Source organism: Melanaphis sacchari, unplaced genomic scaffold, assembly GCF_002803265.2.
Source record: "Melanaphis sacchari strain LSU unplaced genomic scaffold, SCAv2.0 Contig221_pilon_pilon, whole genome shotgun sequence".
Taxonomy (NCBI): domain Eukaryota; kingdom Metazoa; phylum Arthropoda; class Insecta; order Hemiptera; family Aphididae; genus Melanaphis; species Melanaphis sacchari.
Window position 1 is genome coordinate 724,896 of NW_020271098.1, and position 16,113 is coordinate 741,008.

At 25.7% G+C, this 16,113-nt stretch overlaps 3 protein-coding genes across 6 annotated transcripts; 1 reads left to right on the forward strand and 2 right to left on the reverse strand.

The window, feature by feature from the left end:
* Positions 1-545: 545 nt before the first annotated feature.
* On the reverse strand, positions 546-3,294 carry LOC112594166 (proteasome subunit alpha type-1). The gene is made up of 5 exons (XM_025338822.1): positions 3,137-3,294; positions 2,273-2,523; positions 1,386-1,545; positions 911-1,120; positions 546-827 (listed from the first exon to the last, which is right to left on the reverse strand). Exons 1-5 carry the CDS (start codon positions 3,137-3,139, stop codon positions 615-617), a joined length of 837 nt encoding a protein of 278 aa, XP_025194607.1. The 5' UTR covers positions 3,140-3,294; the 3' UTR covers positions 546-614.
* Positions 3,295-3,551: 257 nt separating this feature from the next.
* LOC112594144 (TAR DNA-binding protein 43-like) lies at positions 3,552-6,600 on the forward strand. 4 transcript variants are annotated; one of them, XR_003114640.1, is made up of 7 exons: positions 3,552-3,932; positions 4,035-4,192; positions 4,253-4,399; positions 4,648-4,905; positions 4,968-5,121; positions 5,526-5,600; positions 6,408-6,600. XR_003114640.1 is itself a non-coding variant. In XM_025338795.1 (6 exons), the coding sequence occupies exons 1-6, from the start codon at positions 3,686-3,688 to the stop codon at positions 6,455-6,457; spliced, it is 1,014 nt and encodes a 337-aa protein (XP_025194580.1). In that variant the 5' UTR covers positions 3,552-3,685; the 3' UTR covers positions 6,458-6,600. The 4 variants fall into 4 exon arrangements, 3 of the variants coding, with proteins under 3 accessions (XP_025194580.1, XP_025194581.1, XP_025194582.1); XM_025338795.1 differs by lacking the exon at positions 5,526-5,600; XM_025338796.1 differs by lacking the exon at positions 5,526-5,600 and having other exon boundaries at positions 4,253-4,390.
* Positions 6,601-7,016: 416 nt separating this feature from the next.
* LOC112594130 (nuclear pore complex protein Nup107) lies at positions 7,017-12,404 on the reverse strand. Its single transcript, XM_025338775.1, has 16 exons — positions 12,228-12,404; positions 11,997-12,140; positions 11,783-11,922; positions 11,569-11,721; positions 11,356-11,481; positions 11,141-11,239; positions 9,881-10,080; positions 9,569-9,808; positions 9,228-9,501; positions 8,958-9,154; positions 8,197-8,395; positions 8,003-8,140; positions 7,752-7,928; positions 7,571-7,693; positions 7,357-7,458; positions 7,017-7,286 (listed from the first exon to the last, which is right to left on the reverse strand). Exons 1-16 carry the CDS (start codon positions 12,271-12,273, stop codon positions 7,182-7,184), a joined length of 2,463 nt encoding a protein of 820 aa, XP_025194560.1. The 5' UTR covers positions 12,274-12,404; the 3' UTR covers positions 7,017-7,181.
* Positions 12,405-16,113: the final 3,709 nt, after the last annotated feature.

Consider the following 16,113-nt stretch of genomic DNA (forward strand, 5'->3'; position numbering starts at 1 on the left):
TGACAATATTATATTTTTAACTTGAACACAAACATATATAATAAAATTAAAGTGAGTTTGTGGATATATGTATTAAATAATTAAATCGTGTATTGCAAGTGTTTTTTCCCTTGGCATATTATAATTTTAAACATGATTGCTAAAATATAAATTGTTTAAATAAATTTTCAAATGTAGATCATAAATATATTTAACCTGATGGAAATGTTTAAATATTAATGTACTTGGAATAATCAAGATAGTTTTATTTCATAATGACATACTATTTGTTCCCCCAATATTATTCTCTATGTTGATAAAAAAGATATATATTTTATAAGTGTGCACCTCATAATATTAAGAATAATAGTTATCAAATTAAAATTACTGCCAAGTTAATAAAGAGGAGTGCTAGGCAATAATCTTCAACAATCAAGTTTACTATCAAATATGTGAAAAAATCTGTAAATAATTATAAACAAATGTATACCAAAGCATATTACTGTTAAGTAATTTATAATTGTGTTTTTAAAATAAATAAAAGTAAAAATCTCGTAACCAATGTTTTTTTTAATTAATTGAGACATATTAGTAAAAAAAAAAAATGTATATTCTTAACTTAAGTTTCATTAAAATTATTCTGTTTCCATTGCAACTGCTGGTAAAGAATCACTCGGAGGAGCACCCGGACCGTCTTGTGGTGGCTGAGATCCACCACCTGATGAATCGGTTGTTGGAACTGGAGCTCTTCTTTCCTCACCTTCAATTAATGATAATTTTTCTTGAGTTTTTTCCTCATCATAAATCTCAAATAGATGACCTTTGCCCACGACAGCAATTGAAACGTTCTATAAAATTATTGATACAAATTAAAAACAATCCTGTTAATTAAGGATAAAATAAAAAAAATATATGTATACATAATATATACCTTTGAAGTTAGATTAACATCATTGGGCAGAGTATCTCTCAAAGCTCTCATACCATGTTTCAGTAATTCCTCCAAACTTGCTTCCTTAAATGCTTCTAAATTTCTTTCAAGGTATGTACGAGCACTTTGTGATCGTGAGCCTATAGCCATAGCTTTACAATTTGTGTAGTTTGCAGAAGGACATGTTTGGTAAATATGCGGACCATTATCCTAATACAACATAAATCAATTATTAAACTATAAACTTTTTGGATCACACAGTGACTTGATGCAAAAAGAACAATTATAATTATATAATTTTAGCCACTATTTATATACATGACAATTTAGATTATAGTTATAAAGACTCATATTATGGAATGAAATATTAAAACTTTAAAAATTAAACACCCAATAATAACAATAATAATGAATTTTGACATGACCCTGATACACTAAGCCATAAAATTGAATTTGATATGTATTAAGTACTCACATCATAACCAGCCACAAGTAAACCAACTCCATATGGGCGTTTATCGTATCGTTGTGTGCACAATTGCATTCTGTTACCAACTTTGGTCATTAATCTGTTTACTGGAAGATCATCACCATGTGCAAACTTATGTGAAGAACATTCTGATCTCATATACTTGCTACAAACAAATTAAGATGAATATCAATTTATTCAGTTTCAGAAGTTATTATAATAAATTTTAAAATTAAAACATTTTAAATATTATCTGTCTATATGCACGGCCATGGTCGATAAGATGAAGAATAGCTGTTCAGTATCAAAAACTTGGAGCTTATTGAAAAAGGTATTTTTTTTTTAAAAAACTAGGGAATTAATAGTTTATAATATTGTTTTTTAACAACGGCCAGGAATATTATTGTAGTTAATCGATATTTATCTAGTATACTTAAATTGTTTATAAGTTTCATTTAGAAGTGATAAATACAGTCTAGACTCAAAAGCCATTATTAGACACTCTTGCCTACTTGAATGGACAGTTTTGCTTCGAAGTATTAAACTATGTATTTAATATTTTTGTAGGTATTTTAGTCAACTACATTTAAAATATGACAATAACAAAAAATCATGAAAATATATATATTTTTATACTTTTACAAATAATTTTGAAAATCAAAATAAGAATCAAATGTTTGACTAACTTTCAATATATATTATTTATATTAATAATAAATAATTTAAATTAAAAAAAAAGTTGAACAAGTAAAACAGAAATAGGAAATTGAAGAGTAAACCATTAAATAGGTTCGAATAAAAGCATTGCTTATTCATGTATGGTCAAATGTTCTTTATCTTATCAATCATAAATATGTGTAGACACGGCATAAAATATTACTTATGAGTTTTACCTTAGAATGCGGGCATCAGCCAATAAACCAGAGAATGAGAATCCAATATGATCATCTACAGGAATAATTTTTTTTTGATAAGCTGATAGTTCATTTGGTGCACGTTTGAGAGCAACAATAGCTGCATGAGTTTTGTTCTTTAATGCAACTACTGCTGAACCTAATTTTACAGCCTCCATAGCATATTCCACTTGATGCAAGCGGCCCTGGGGGCTCCATACTGTAACATCGCTATCATACTGATTACGAAACTGAAACAAGAATTGAAATAAATTAAAAATAAATCAAGGGGAATAAAAATTTAAAACCAAGACAAACTAATTTGAATATACCTCAAACATGCAATATATTGATTTAAAAACATAAATATATGTACTTTAAGATAATTTACCATTAAAAAAATATAATATTTAATTTAAAAACTTATTTAAAACAAAGTATTAGTTAAATTTTCAAAATACCTATACTAAATAAGTATGAAAATTGTAATAATTAAAATTATATAGATTCTGTGAATTATTTTGATGACGATGAAAAACATTAGAATAATAAACAATTTAAATCATTACCATATCATAATATAATAAATATTAAGTATTTAATATTGGAATTAATTTCCATGAAGATTATAACTTTTATTATTATTGAATATGATTTGAATACTCAAATGGCATATTCCCAATTTCTAAATAAAAATAATCTTCTATTGAAATGTAAACAACGAAACAAAAGTACCTATATATTGAATAATAACGATTTTTTTATTACATTCAATAACGTTGTAACATCTTAGCACTAACTTTGGTAATAAAAATCAGAAATTAATAATATGTAATAATAAAAATAATGAATAATTGAACTTACCATAGTGTTAGAATTAGTTTCTTTTTATATATTTTAAATCCAGCAAAAGAAGTTAATTGTCTGTAGTAATAGGTACTAAAAATTGGAAAAATCAAAAAATTATAGAACAATGATTAGCAAATATTGTAATTTGTAAGTTGTAATCTGTATCTGTTAAAGAATATAATATTTTTTAAGTGACTTGTTATTTTGCTTTGCTCTAACAGAATCGAACCGTAACAACTGTTTGAGGTTAATACGATACAGTGCCGACAACTTAAACACACAACTGAAACACTGTGTTCGATAAAATCTTGATAATCACTAATGTAGGTAAATTGTATTGTTATTTGTTACTATAATATAGTTTGTAATATTTACATTTATTTTTATTTATGCTACATTATTACTCACTGTTATTATTTTAATAATATTATATTATTATTGCTATTATCGTTTCCATAAATCATAATAACAGCGATTGTTGTATTAATTATTTTATTAATAATCAGTAATCCTGGTGGCTTAAATTTGACGCTTTTAATCTAGTAAAATATTGTAAATATAACAATGGAAAACATAGAAAAGTATATTCCAGTATGTGAATGCGAAGGGGAAGATTTTATGGAGATACCGTTGGAAAGTGATGGTACTCTTTCAACAGCTACACTGAGCGCATACTTTCCTGGAGTCACAGGTCTCAAGTTCCGTCTCGATTCATATTCACCATATAGAGCACTTAGACTGTACGACGGTAAATTTCACGCTCCTGAAGGCAGTTGGGCTGGTCATAAATTCTATTGTGTCCATCCCAAGGGTGTGTAACTACTAACTACTTAATAATAAAATTATATCCCAATTTAAGTTGTCCTGTACGTTGGTGGGCATTTAATTTAATATGATTATTTTTCCTCAAAAGGCGATAAGAGAAAACTTGAAGAGACTGATTGCAAACCATCAAAAGGTTACCATAGTATGAGTTGTACGGATCTGATTGTTCTTGGTTTACCTTATCAACTATCAGAAACTCAAATGCGAGAGTATTTTGTACAATTCGGAAAACTAGTCATGGTTCAGGTATTTAATAGCTATTATATTAATTGATTAAAAGTATATTACAACTTACTCGATGTCCAGATAAAGCGAGATGCATCTGGAAATTCTAAAGGATTTGGATTTATTCGATATGAAGATTATAGTTCTCAGGCTAAAGCCCTTGGTCAACGACATTATGTTAATAATCGATGGGTTGAAGTCAAAATACCTGCCTCAAAAGTAATTTTTGTTAAGTATATTTATTAGCCTGAATACATTACCAATTATCATATATATATACTTATTATTAATATGTGCTACCAATTTGTCTAAATTACAAGTTTGTTTAAAGTTTATAAGTGTTTAAAAGTAATTAAGCTAAAAGAAAAAAAAGTGTAGATTAAAATATTATTTTAATATTAAAATACCGATAAAATAAAATTTCCAGTCATGTATAAAGATTTAAAAACATAACTTTTAATGTTATATTTTACTAGGAAGGATATTATTCTAAAGTACCTCACAAAATATTTGTTGGTCGCCTCACTGAAGATATAAGTGAACCTGATTTAAGTAAATATTTCTCTCAGTATGGTGAAATCACTGATGTATTCATACCAAAACCATTTAGAGCCTTTGGCTTTGTTACCTTTAATGATGCATCTGTAGCTCAAAGTCTATGCGATGAAGATCATATTGTTAAAGGAGTATCCCTTCATATATCTGAAGCAAATCCTAAGTCTGATCAAAATAGGGTAAGTTGAATAACTGATTTCATCTTTATCAATTTTTATATACTGGTGCTGACATTATATAGGATAAACAAGTTAGTAACCAACAACAATATATGAGCAGTGTTCTAACTAATGGAATGCTGGCTGCTGCACTTAACCAAGTTGCATATCAAACACAACCAATTCCTTACCAAACCCATCGTACATATGGAAAAGTACAAGACTGGAAACGCCGGGGTAATTAATGCAATCTGCTTATTTTAGACTAAATTAATGTGAATTGTGATGGTTAATGATTGACCAAATGTGTGTCCTTAACTCCCCCTCTTCCTTTCATTTATCCTAGTCAAATTAATTAACTAGTTCTCATAATTCAACCCAATTAAAAAAATACTTTTACAATTATTTAATTAATCACATTACAATTAATTTATAGTATTACATGTTAAAACAAATAAATTGTAATTTATGACTGTTATATTTTATGAGTGTTATTATAAATACTGTGTGTTTTGGTTTTTTTTTTTCATCTTTCCATTGAGTGTTGTTATAATTTATAATATATAAATAATTACATTAGTAATAGTTTTCTACCAAAATGTTCGATACTACTTTGATGTAATGTGAGAATTTTCTAGCAGTTTACGACATGTGAGCGAGAGCGTGTGGTATTAATATGAATGATGGATGTATCAGCCTAGTCATCAATATTAAAGGTGAGAATTCCATGGTCCTTTTTAGTATTTTCCTTACATCCAAATAATGTTAAATTAATAACTTATTAAGAATTAGATGTATGTCTTTATAAAAATATTTTAAATAATCCAGATGTTTGTGAATAAATTTAAAATATTTTCATTAAATTATTTTAATTTTGCAAATATTTATTTAAGATAAGTAAAAAAAAAAAAAATTAGAATAAATGAATTAGTTAAATTTAATTATTTAATTTTGTTTTTTTATATTACGTTGATCAACGTTTTTAAAAAAATATTGAGGTGAATAATACTTTAAAAAAAGTTATAAAAATATATTTTTTAACGTATATTTAGATAAAAATGGATTTTTAAAGATATATAATTTAGGAGGCTTTACATATACCTTATAATAATTCTACTTAATCTAAAGTGAAAAACCTCATTTATTCTTGCCAATAAAACAAAAAAATTTTGTTTCCTACTATTCAATTTATTTTTATATTATTTTTTTTGTTCAATTCCTGTTTTTTTTTTTTTTTTAAATATTAGGACTTGTAAATTATTAATGTAATCTAAGACCCTATATTTCATTAAAATTAATAAATACTTTAATAACTACTTTTGTTCACTGATATTTATTTGAAAATTAATCAACTACATTAACTAAGTGTATAAGTAGAAGTTTCATTATATTTATAGTTAAACCAAGTTAAGAAAATTTCTGGTTGCCCATCTTATCAGTTTAGTCTTGTGTTAACTGGTGATCTTGACTTACTATAATGTACTTAATTACATTTTTAATAATTATTTTATTTTGTTTTACAGATTATCATACAAATTCCAAAACCTCAAATGCAATTTCTTTATTTATTTAGGTTACTTTAATTACTAAAAAAAATATTCTATATTGTAAAATCAAAATAAATATTATATTGATTATACAGTTGTTGTACCTTTGCATTTTCTGTAATCTATAATTATATGTTGACATTTAATAAAGTGTATAAATATTTCATAATTGTTGTTTAAAAATTAAAGAATTTTTAAAATAAATTTTAAAAAAATTAGGACTTGCTTAAAAAATTCAATTTCAGGTGACATCTTTATGAAATAAAATATTTCATTTTTAAAAATTCTCATAAGAATTTAAATTCCAGTAAATGAAGTAATTTTGAACAAAAAATAAATTAAAGGGAAATTATATTATTGTGTTACTTTTATTGATATGCTATGATTTTAATAATTAAATTTTAAAAATATAAACATTGCATTATCATTTAAGTTAATGTATTTAAATCTCATTTACATACCTACTCAATCAATTTTAAACATTAAATTCATTAAACTGATACAAGTATATTAAAAATGTCCACACTTGAGTAGTATAGTGAGTCAATTTATTCTAATAAATTAAAAATAACAAAACTGTAATAATTGAAGTGAATGTAAATGGACTGTTATGTATATTATTTAAGATGAAAAAAATGAATACAAAAATCATGTCTTCTTAAAAATAAAACTTTTCGACATAAAAAAAATAAAAATATTTACAACATTAAACATTTATTTTTCATAATACATCATTTAAAATCAAGACAATCAAAAACCCCAAGGGTCTAATTTTTGATCATTTGACTCCATCAAACAAACTGATGATTCAGCAATTTTTGCTAGTAACTTTTTTAGATCAGCTTGAGTGAATAACTGAAACAACAAATTATAGATAATGTATCAAATTATTTATATTTTAAAATTTTTTCTAATTTCAAATTACTTGGTAGAACTTATTAGTCTTGTCTGTAATGTAGCTAGCTAACTTGATACATTCAGTATACTTTTCAGCACTATGCAATATAGTATGTAAAAGCATAAAAATCTGGAATAAAAATGTTAAATATCTATTATTTATTTTAGTTGCAAATAATTTAAAATGATTTTAAGTTTATGTAAAAAAAAAAAGTTCTTTATAAATGCTGAATCTTACTGACCTTGGGAATACAAATAGTTCGTAAAAGTTCAAAATGTTCATGTCGATTTTTGTCCTTATTTTCATGATCAACAAGCCAGCCATTGGGGAAAAAGAGCAAATTAAAGAGTTGTTCAACAACAATCTGAAAATTTAAATTAACGCTTTAACATAATTTTAAACAACAAAATAGCTACACATACTTGAGATGAACTGGATACATTCTTTTTCCAGTTGCTTAATGCAATTTGATATTGTTCCATGTTGTGATCGTAAATTAATTTTTTAGCATAATCTGCATTTTCGTGTAGTTTGATTGGTTCAATTGGTTTAGTCTGATGATATTCATGAAACCATTCAGCAAATCCTTCTTCTGCGTCCTGAATTAAAAATGCATCAATCATTTTATTTAAAAATTTCCATTTGGAATTCAAAATTATAAAAAATTACTTACCAAATAACATTTATAAGCTAAATATTCTAAGACCAGTGATTGTATTTTTCCAGGAACTAATACCATATCAAATTCCAAAAGTTTTTCAATATCAATATCAGCGTTATTCAATAATCTATTGATTGAATCCTTTTGAACCTAAAGTTTTACTTAATGATATTATATTTTTACTTGACCAGAATAAAGTAATATACCTTATTAAATGCCCGCCGGGCTGCTTGGATTTTTCCTTGAGCAACAAAATTACGTACAACGGCATTAATTTGTATAAATGCCTCTTCTACTTGATGAGGATAATAAATTATCCAATCTAATGCAGAAATTAGTTCATAGTCATCGCTGGTAATTTCCGAAAATAGATCTTGACCAGTAGTCATATTGGTGAATCGGTTTCTATAAATTTTAAATTTATTACATATAATCATGATTTTTAATTGCATTTAAATAGTTGATTATATTAAGATGAGCAAATTATTAATAGATTTCTGATTAATAATATAAAATATTCCAAATAAACTAATTCCCTATAATACATAGTTTCACCTCAAAAAATTGGGGTTTATCACACAATAAAAAAAAAAAAATAGCTAAGACTTTCTCGTAAAACATCAATTATACTACAATAGTAGTATTTCATTAAAGAGACAAGTATATGGGTCAAAAATGTTAATTTATTTAGAAATAGGTGGTTTATTGGTAAATGGTTTATGCTGTGTTTTATTAAGTAGACTTATCTTATCTTAATTTATATAGAACAAAATTATTTTAAAGTAATAAAATACAATGTTAATCAGACGTAGTTGCAATAACATAATTGAGGAGTTTATTTAAAAATTGCATAAGTAAATGCAATTGTTGATAAGTGATAAGTACTGAATATCCTACACCTACTACAAAAAAAGATGTAAAAAAATAATATTTGACCTCATTAATATTAAAAATATTCAATACATACCTGTATGTTTCTACAATACGTTTAGTGATCTCTTCAACTGGAAGTGAAAATTTTTCAGCAGCCGACAATCCTTGTGTTCGTTGTTCAGTTAAAACACTTTTTTCCAAAAACTTGGAATATATAATAATTTGACTATTTTGTTCCAATTGAGATGTATAATAAGCTACTAACAATGAATCATTCATTGGAATTAAGACCTAGCAAAAAATATAATTAGATTTAATTCATAGAATATTATATGTTGTATGGTGTTTTAAAATTCAACTATACTTCAATATATTTTTGAATTATTAAATTTGCAGCCAACTCATCATGTTGAATTCCAGCCCATCGAATAACTAGGACTAAATGTGCAAGAAAACGTAAAAACTGGGGATCTGATTCTGAACTATTTTCAGCCCAATCTGCCATGGTATTTACTAATTCGCGAAACTGATTAGTCATAAAATATTGCTGAATTTGACGTCTGGGTTTATGTGCTTCCTGACGTATTGCCAATTTAGGGTTAGATTTCAATTCAGCTATAATATCATCTATCGTCATTCTATCAAATAAAAACATTAGTATGATTTTAAATTTACAGAAAAAATAATTGAAAACAAGATTATTACTTATACTCCCAATATTTCTCTGGTAAACTTATAAAATTGTTGGACTTGTGCGTTTGTATGTGGCTTTCAACAGCTACATTTACTATAGTATGAAGATGTGCCCATAAAATATCTTCCCATCGGTTACAAACGGGCAAGACGGCATCAATGTTTCCGCATAATATGCCAATAGTAGCTCTCCAATATGGTGAATTTTTATGGTCTGATGATATTTTCCAAGCACAAGCCTTCCAAACATCTCTATAATTTATAACAATAAAATATAGTAAGTGAAATAACTATTTTTCAATAGATATAAAATGGAATAAATACCTATTTGGATTCCCAAGTACTTCATCTGAAGGATTTTGTTCTTCTTTGGGTTTATAAAATGGATCATGATACAATCGCCATCCTTCCATTATTGCTGATCTCCAAAATTGACCATACTGACAACACAACAGTTCAGCCTTTTCTAATCGTCCACAACGAATCTCAGTAAACACTTGAGTTAAAAGTCTATCATCATCAACCTATTGCATAATAATTTCAATTACATATAATAGAAACTTAATTATATTAAAATATTAAAAAATAAAAAATATTTTAAAATTATGAAATATTTATGGTACTCTAAATTATATTATATGGTACTTTAAATTAAATAAAAGCATTAGGTAAAAATCAATACCAAAATAATGGAAATAAGTTGATTTCAGAGTTATAGACAATTCAAAATCAGTTTGACTATACAAAAATTTTGATTTAAACATTTTTTTTTTTTTATTTTAATTATTGAATAATTCAAATACAAATTGTTTATGATAAGTATAGATAAATATTGAAATAATAAAAAGTTAAATTTATAAAATTATGTATATGTAATAAGAAAAGAACTATAAAATTCTAATTCTATGAACAAAAGGAGAAAATCAATTTTAAATAAAGTATCTAAATACAACATAATATTTACAAACTATAAATATATTGTTATATGTACAAATAAATAATCATAAATATAAAAAGTTATCTACCTTTGATATAGTGAACTATATATATAGAACTTATTCAAACATATGCCCTTCACTATACACTATATATTATTCATTATATACAAAAATCATGCGTATACTGCAAATAGTCTAGCGTTACACATATAAAAATAATAACTCTGTTGATGTGGAGCAAGTTCTACTAATATTTTTAATATTAAAATTTAAAATTATGGCTAAAAATACTAGAATGGATCATCTGGTTTCTTTGAGAACAAAATATTAACTTATTTAAATTATTAATTTGTATTCATTTCAATTAGGTCTTTACAGAAAAATTGAACTTCAATATTTTAATGACCATTAAGAGTCCTAACCTAACCTTACTGTAAATACCATCCAATCCTCATAATATTAACCACCAGTAAAATATAAAAATTCAAACGTTTGACAGCTATGTTGAATTTTAAAAAAACGTCACATATAATTGCTGTTCAGGTATTAAAACCACAAGGCAGTTATAACATTTTTAATAAGTAATTTTATATTTCATTATATAAAAGCTAAATAATAATGAATAATCACATAAGTAAAAACATACCTGGTCCAGATCGTGAATAGATTTTGATTGTCTGTTAGGTGCATCTGGATCTAATTTAGTAACCATAGCCCCAGAACTTTGATATATTAATTCTTTTTTTCTAAAATTATATAAAACAAATAATAACTATAATAGATAAATCTTTGAATTTTAGGCGATTTTTCTTCATCGTTAAAAAAGAAACTAATTATGTTATATTATATTCAGATATATACCAAAAGTTGACCTAAAGTATTTGGCCAAGCGACTTCTTCATCAGAAAAATGTTTTGCGTCTTTCATGAATTCATTCTCCATATTTTCAGCAGCACAATGTTCTAGCCAATCGACAATTCTTTGTATCTGAAAATAAATTAATTTTAAACACAGTAAAACTAATAATGTTTGATATACATTTTTTTTATGATCAATGAGACAAATTAGAATTACCCCTTTTAATTTCTGATCTTCTTTGAATAAGGCATCTGATAAATCTCGATCACTAACTATATTATCAACTTTTTCAGACTCTAAATGTTGTACTTGAAATAGTGTTAACAATAAACGCCACGTATTCAACTCTTGTTCTAACCAATCTACATTCTACAAGAAAAAAAAGTAACAGAGTAAATTTAAATTAGTAAAAACTTGTAATTTTTTTTACTTGATTTTGATCTTTTAAAATAGATATGGTGTCTATACAGTTGTCAATAAAGTATTGAAGTATTTCTAAAAGTTGAAGAGGTGAACTAATGCGAAATGCTTGAAGAACATCTAAAAACTGATTGTACAATCCATTTTCAGCTAATAAAATATATAATACATACTAATAATTATTTTTCACTTAAACTTTTAAGTATAGCAATTTTAAATATTACAGTTTAGTTTAGGTTGAACTGTAGGTGTATCAAATATAGCACTGAGTTCTCCAGGTGTTAATGAAACAGACAAATTGAATTGAGATTTTCTAAATTTAGATTTAGTCAAATCATCAGTAAAATCCATTTGAGATTCATTCTGGCCTAAAAAATAAACATATTATGGTGGTAATTATAAAAAGTTTTAATAATAATATTTAACATTTAAATATAATTTATAAATGCATGTACTAATGTCAAAATCTGCAAATATTGCAGCTCTTGTAGAATCGTCCATATTTTCGTTTGGAGTATTATACCAACAGATGTCGATAAACGGGATGACAAACTCAAAAATTCAAAATTTAAACAACTGAACAGTTAACACTAACTCTTTAAGTTTCAAGTTTTAACAGAACAGATAATGATAACTCACTCGCCGGAACCGTAAGTAATGGGAAAAATAAATAATATTCTCTGATTGGTTATGTTAAAATCAGTGTAGCTAAAATAGCAAAATAATATGTCAAATAATGTGGTACATTATTATTGTAAGTACTTTTTATTGCCTTTTCTATCTTAATTCATGAGTTAAGTTAACACATCGACAACATTTTTACTTGACTTATACATTTTACAGCTTAATATTGAAACACTATTATAAATCCCATGTCAGTTGCTACATAGTTAGATTAATTATGGCTATTATTTATTATAATTTATGCATTATTAGTAATTATTTTAATACTTTACCGAGCTTACCTGACATTCTTTTACGAATTAACTGAAATATATAGAAAAAATTATAAATTCAAGAATTTGACGGTCGGGCTTAGGTACTTACATTCGAAATTAAAGTGTCTTGAAGTTTTTCGTTTTTATGATACCTAGGTACTTATTGTTTAAATAGCTATCTTCGAATTCATCATAAGTAAATAAACAATTTATAGTGGAGCAATGTAAACCATGATTTTCTTACTATCTACTATTATAGTACTACCTATAGTATTATACTATAGAATTACAGAATAGATGTGAATGATGTGACAAATATTCACGTTGTGACTATACTAACAAGTAAAAACTACGTACCAGCTATAGCAGATAGTTTATGATGGAATCAAAATAGTATAAGTATCGTTTCAAAGGTGCCGGCAGGTGAAAATTCAGTAGTGAGACACCCTTTATTTTTATACAAAACCAAAAAAAAGTATTGACTTTTATTAATGTATTATGTGTGTTTAAAAAAATAATATTATCATGATAAAAAGTTAAAACTATAAAAGTATTATTTGATATTATATTTTATACGTTACACTTAGGTAAGTAAGTACCTACCTACCTAAACAATATTGTGAAAACATTTAATCGTCAGCCAAAAAATATTTCTAAAATATTTTAAGTTTTGACAATTTTTTTTAAATATTGTAATAATCTAAATCAAATATTTTAATTTGTACTAACAATATTTTGAAAATATAATTTGCTATGTGAGAATATGTTATTTAAAGACACTGAAAAAATGTAAAATAATTACAGTGGTTTCTAAAATATGAGAAATACATTTATTTTTTATTAGATTACTACAATAATAAATATGTTATCGAGTGAGAGAACCCTCAAGATGTGGCATTATAGTGTTAGGAACAATAGGAACTTAATTAATCCTTACACCAACATCTTTTTAACCGACTGAGGAGATGTTTTAGGATGTTTTCTCCGCTTTGAATGGCTTTAAGGCATAAACAGATCGGTATGTGTGGCTAGTTTAGATTAAATGCTAAACTGTGTTTAGGGCCGCATTAACCCAGTTGCAAAAGGAGCATTATTTACTACAGGTGGACAATTTTGAAAGGTGGCAAAATATTTAAATAACCTATTTGAAAAATAAAATGTAACAATGGTTTCTATTAAATATTTTTTTTAGTTCAATACTTTAGAAAATTATTAAAAATAGATTTAAATCATTTCAATAATACAGATTTTGAAGAAGAATTAATTATTTCTAAAAGCATTGTAAAATATTTTCCAATAGAAGGAATATTGTCATTTACTTCATTACATAAATTAATTATTACATCGTCTTAAAAACATATTTTTCAAACATAGGAATAATGTTAAGAATTATTTGTACTTTACCATCTTAAAAATGTTAGTGGTGAAAGATCGTTCACTGTCTTGAAACGTGTAAAAATTTATTTACGATTATTTTTAATCCACGAAAAAATGTCTAATTTGTTGATATCATGTATTGAATCTGATTTGGTTAAAGATATGAAGTGGGAAGAACTAATACATACCTAAATTTGCCACAATGAAATCCAAAAAAAAAAAAAAAAATTAAATTAGGTGCCTACTGAATAATTTTATTTTTTTCAACTATAAATCATTAAACAATTATAAACGATTTTGACTATAATATTGTAAACCTATTAAGTATTATAATTATTTAATTTATTAATGTTTACTTTTAATGTATATATTTTTAATTTGAGTTAAATCGCTTTTTAAAAATTATTTGTTTACGTGTATCTATAAATACATGAATAAGTTAAACTATTAAAATACATTTTTCTGGTTATGAGAAGGAGTAGAGGAGTTAGCGGTAAAAATTGTTTGCTTTATGGTGGCATTGGACCTCAACCCGGTTCTGACTGTGTTAATGATTTCAATGTTAAGGTTATTATGGAATGACTTACTCTGAGTGAAGTTTTAGAAACGTACCAAAGAGCAAAAGGCAAAAGGTTTGTAAACAGAAAGCAACAGATTGAAATCACTGAATTGTTCTAGTTTGTGATGGTTTTGAACAACCCCATATGTGTATTCAACAGACCCAAATCGATCTTAACACTCTTAACATATTGATTTTGAAAATAGTAATTTAAGCGCTAAGAAAAATAATTTGACTTAAGAATAGAACGGAAAAGGTGTAATATACTGCTGTTTAGTTTTTTTTTTTTTTATTGATCTTAAATGTGAGCATCGAGGTAAGACGTTTGTCTATGATTTGGTCAAATATCAATTAAGGTTTTGACTTCAAGATGGAATGACTGGAGAGATTTTTCTTTTTAAGGTGAAAAGAACACAAAAGAATTTTTCAACGTCTATGTAGGGTTACCTAACAATATTTTTGAAGTAGGTACCTACCTACATGTTTTGTTCTTTGTAGCGAACACTTTGAGAATTATATAAGCAACGGTGTAGATGGCGCTGCCTTTACTTTCCAGAGGCACAGTTGAACCACAAAATAATTTTTGTCGTATACAATATTACGTTTATAGTACTTATACACTTTTGCGTTAACAAATTAATCTTTAAATTTCACGAACTATCATTTATATTAATTTCTACAAAATACCATTCTGCTAAGTATGTATACTTCATTCTAGAGCTTGTGACATGAATCCCATCATAATTTAATATAGTGCATAAGTACAATTCATTAAAGTATATTTACTCATACAATAATACACATATCATAATGTTGAATTAAATAATTCATTTTCATAGTCTTATAAATTTAAATATTTTCAGTTTACTTCAGCATGTTTACAAAATGTACATTTTATTTGTATTATACATGAAATATTTAATTTAACAGTGTAAATTATTATAATTAGTAACTATTTACCTAAATATGTATTTTGAAAAGTTTTAACTTTTTCAATAAAAAAAAAAAAAAATTATAATTCTTAATGATTATTACTATTGGCATTTTTTTAAATGTGTTTATTAATTCATTTATTAACTCACAAACTGTGAGTACTTTTACTACTTTCAGTGGAATTGGATTATAAAGGTTCCTGAAAGCATACAATATCCAAAAGCCCCTAAAACAATTCAACGGTAAAAAAAAGATTAAACTCGTTATGTCTCATATCTTTCTATTTCTTGAAATGAGAATCATACGTTTCATAACAAAAATTTAAACTCTTTGATCCACCTAAGTTGAGATATATCTAATACGATTTTTGATTTACTAAAACTACTGAGACTGTAAAATTTAAATTCGTGACGTTTATAAATAAAAAATAAAATAAGGAACTTGAATTGCCATGAATGAGATGACGCAAGGTTGTAAAATTGATGCAATTCAACTTGGCCCCTGATTTATGGTAGGTATACAGTTACAGTGCAC

Bases quoted from the DNA above. Each gene is read 5' to 3' on its own strand.
- LOC112594130 (XM_025338775.1), bottom strand. From the start codon at position 12,273: ATGGACGATTCTACAAGAGCTGCAATATTTGCAGATTTTGACATTA. The intron at 8,396-8,957 runs GTATGTATTGAA...TAAAATTTATAG, and splicing joins CGTATTGTAGAAACATACAG to AAACCGATTCACCAATATGA. The intron at 7,459-7,570 runs GTCAGTAAGATT...TTTTTATTCCAG, and splicing joins GAACTATTTGTATTCCCAAG to ATTTTTATGCTTTTACATAC.
- LOC112594144 (XM_025338795.1), top strand. From the start codon at position 3,686: ATGGAAAACATAGAAAAGTATATTCCAGTATGTGAATGCGAAGGGGAA. The intron at 4,193-4,252 runs GTATTTAATAGC...CTCGATGTCCAG, and splicing joins GAAAACTAGTCATGGTTCAG to ATAAAGCGAGATGCATCTGG. The intron at 4,400-4,647 runs GTTAAGTATATT...ATATTTTACTAG, and splicing joins CTGCCTCAAAAGTAATTTTT to GAAGGATATTATTCTAAAGT.
- LOC112594166 (XM_025338822.1), bottom strand. The intron at 1,546-2,272 runs GTAAAACTCATA...ATTTGTTTGTAG, and splicing joins GCTGATGCCCGCATTCTAAG to CAAGTATATGAGATCAGAAT. The intron at 1,121-1,385 runs GTGAGTACTTAA...ATGTTGTATTAG, and splicing joins TACTTGTGGCTGGTTATGAT to GATAATGGTCCGCATATTTA.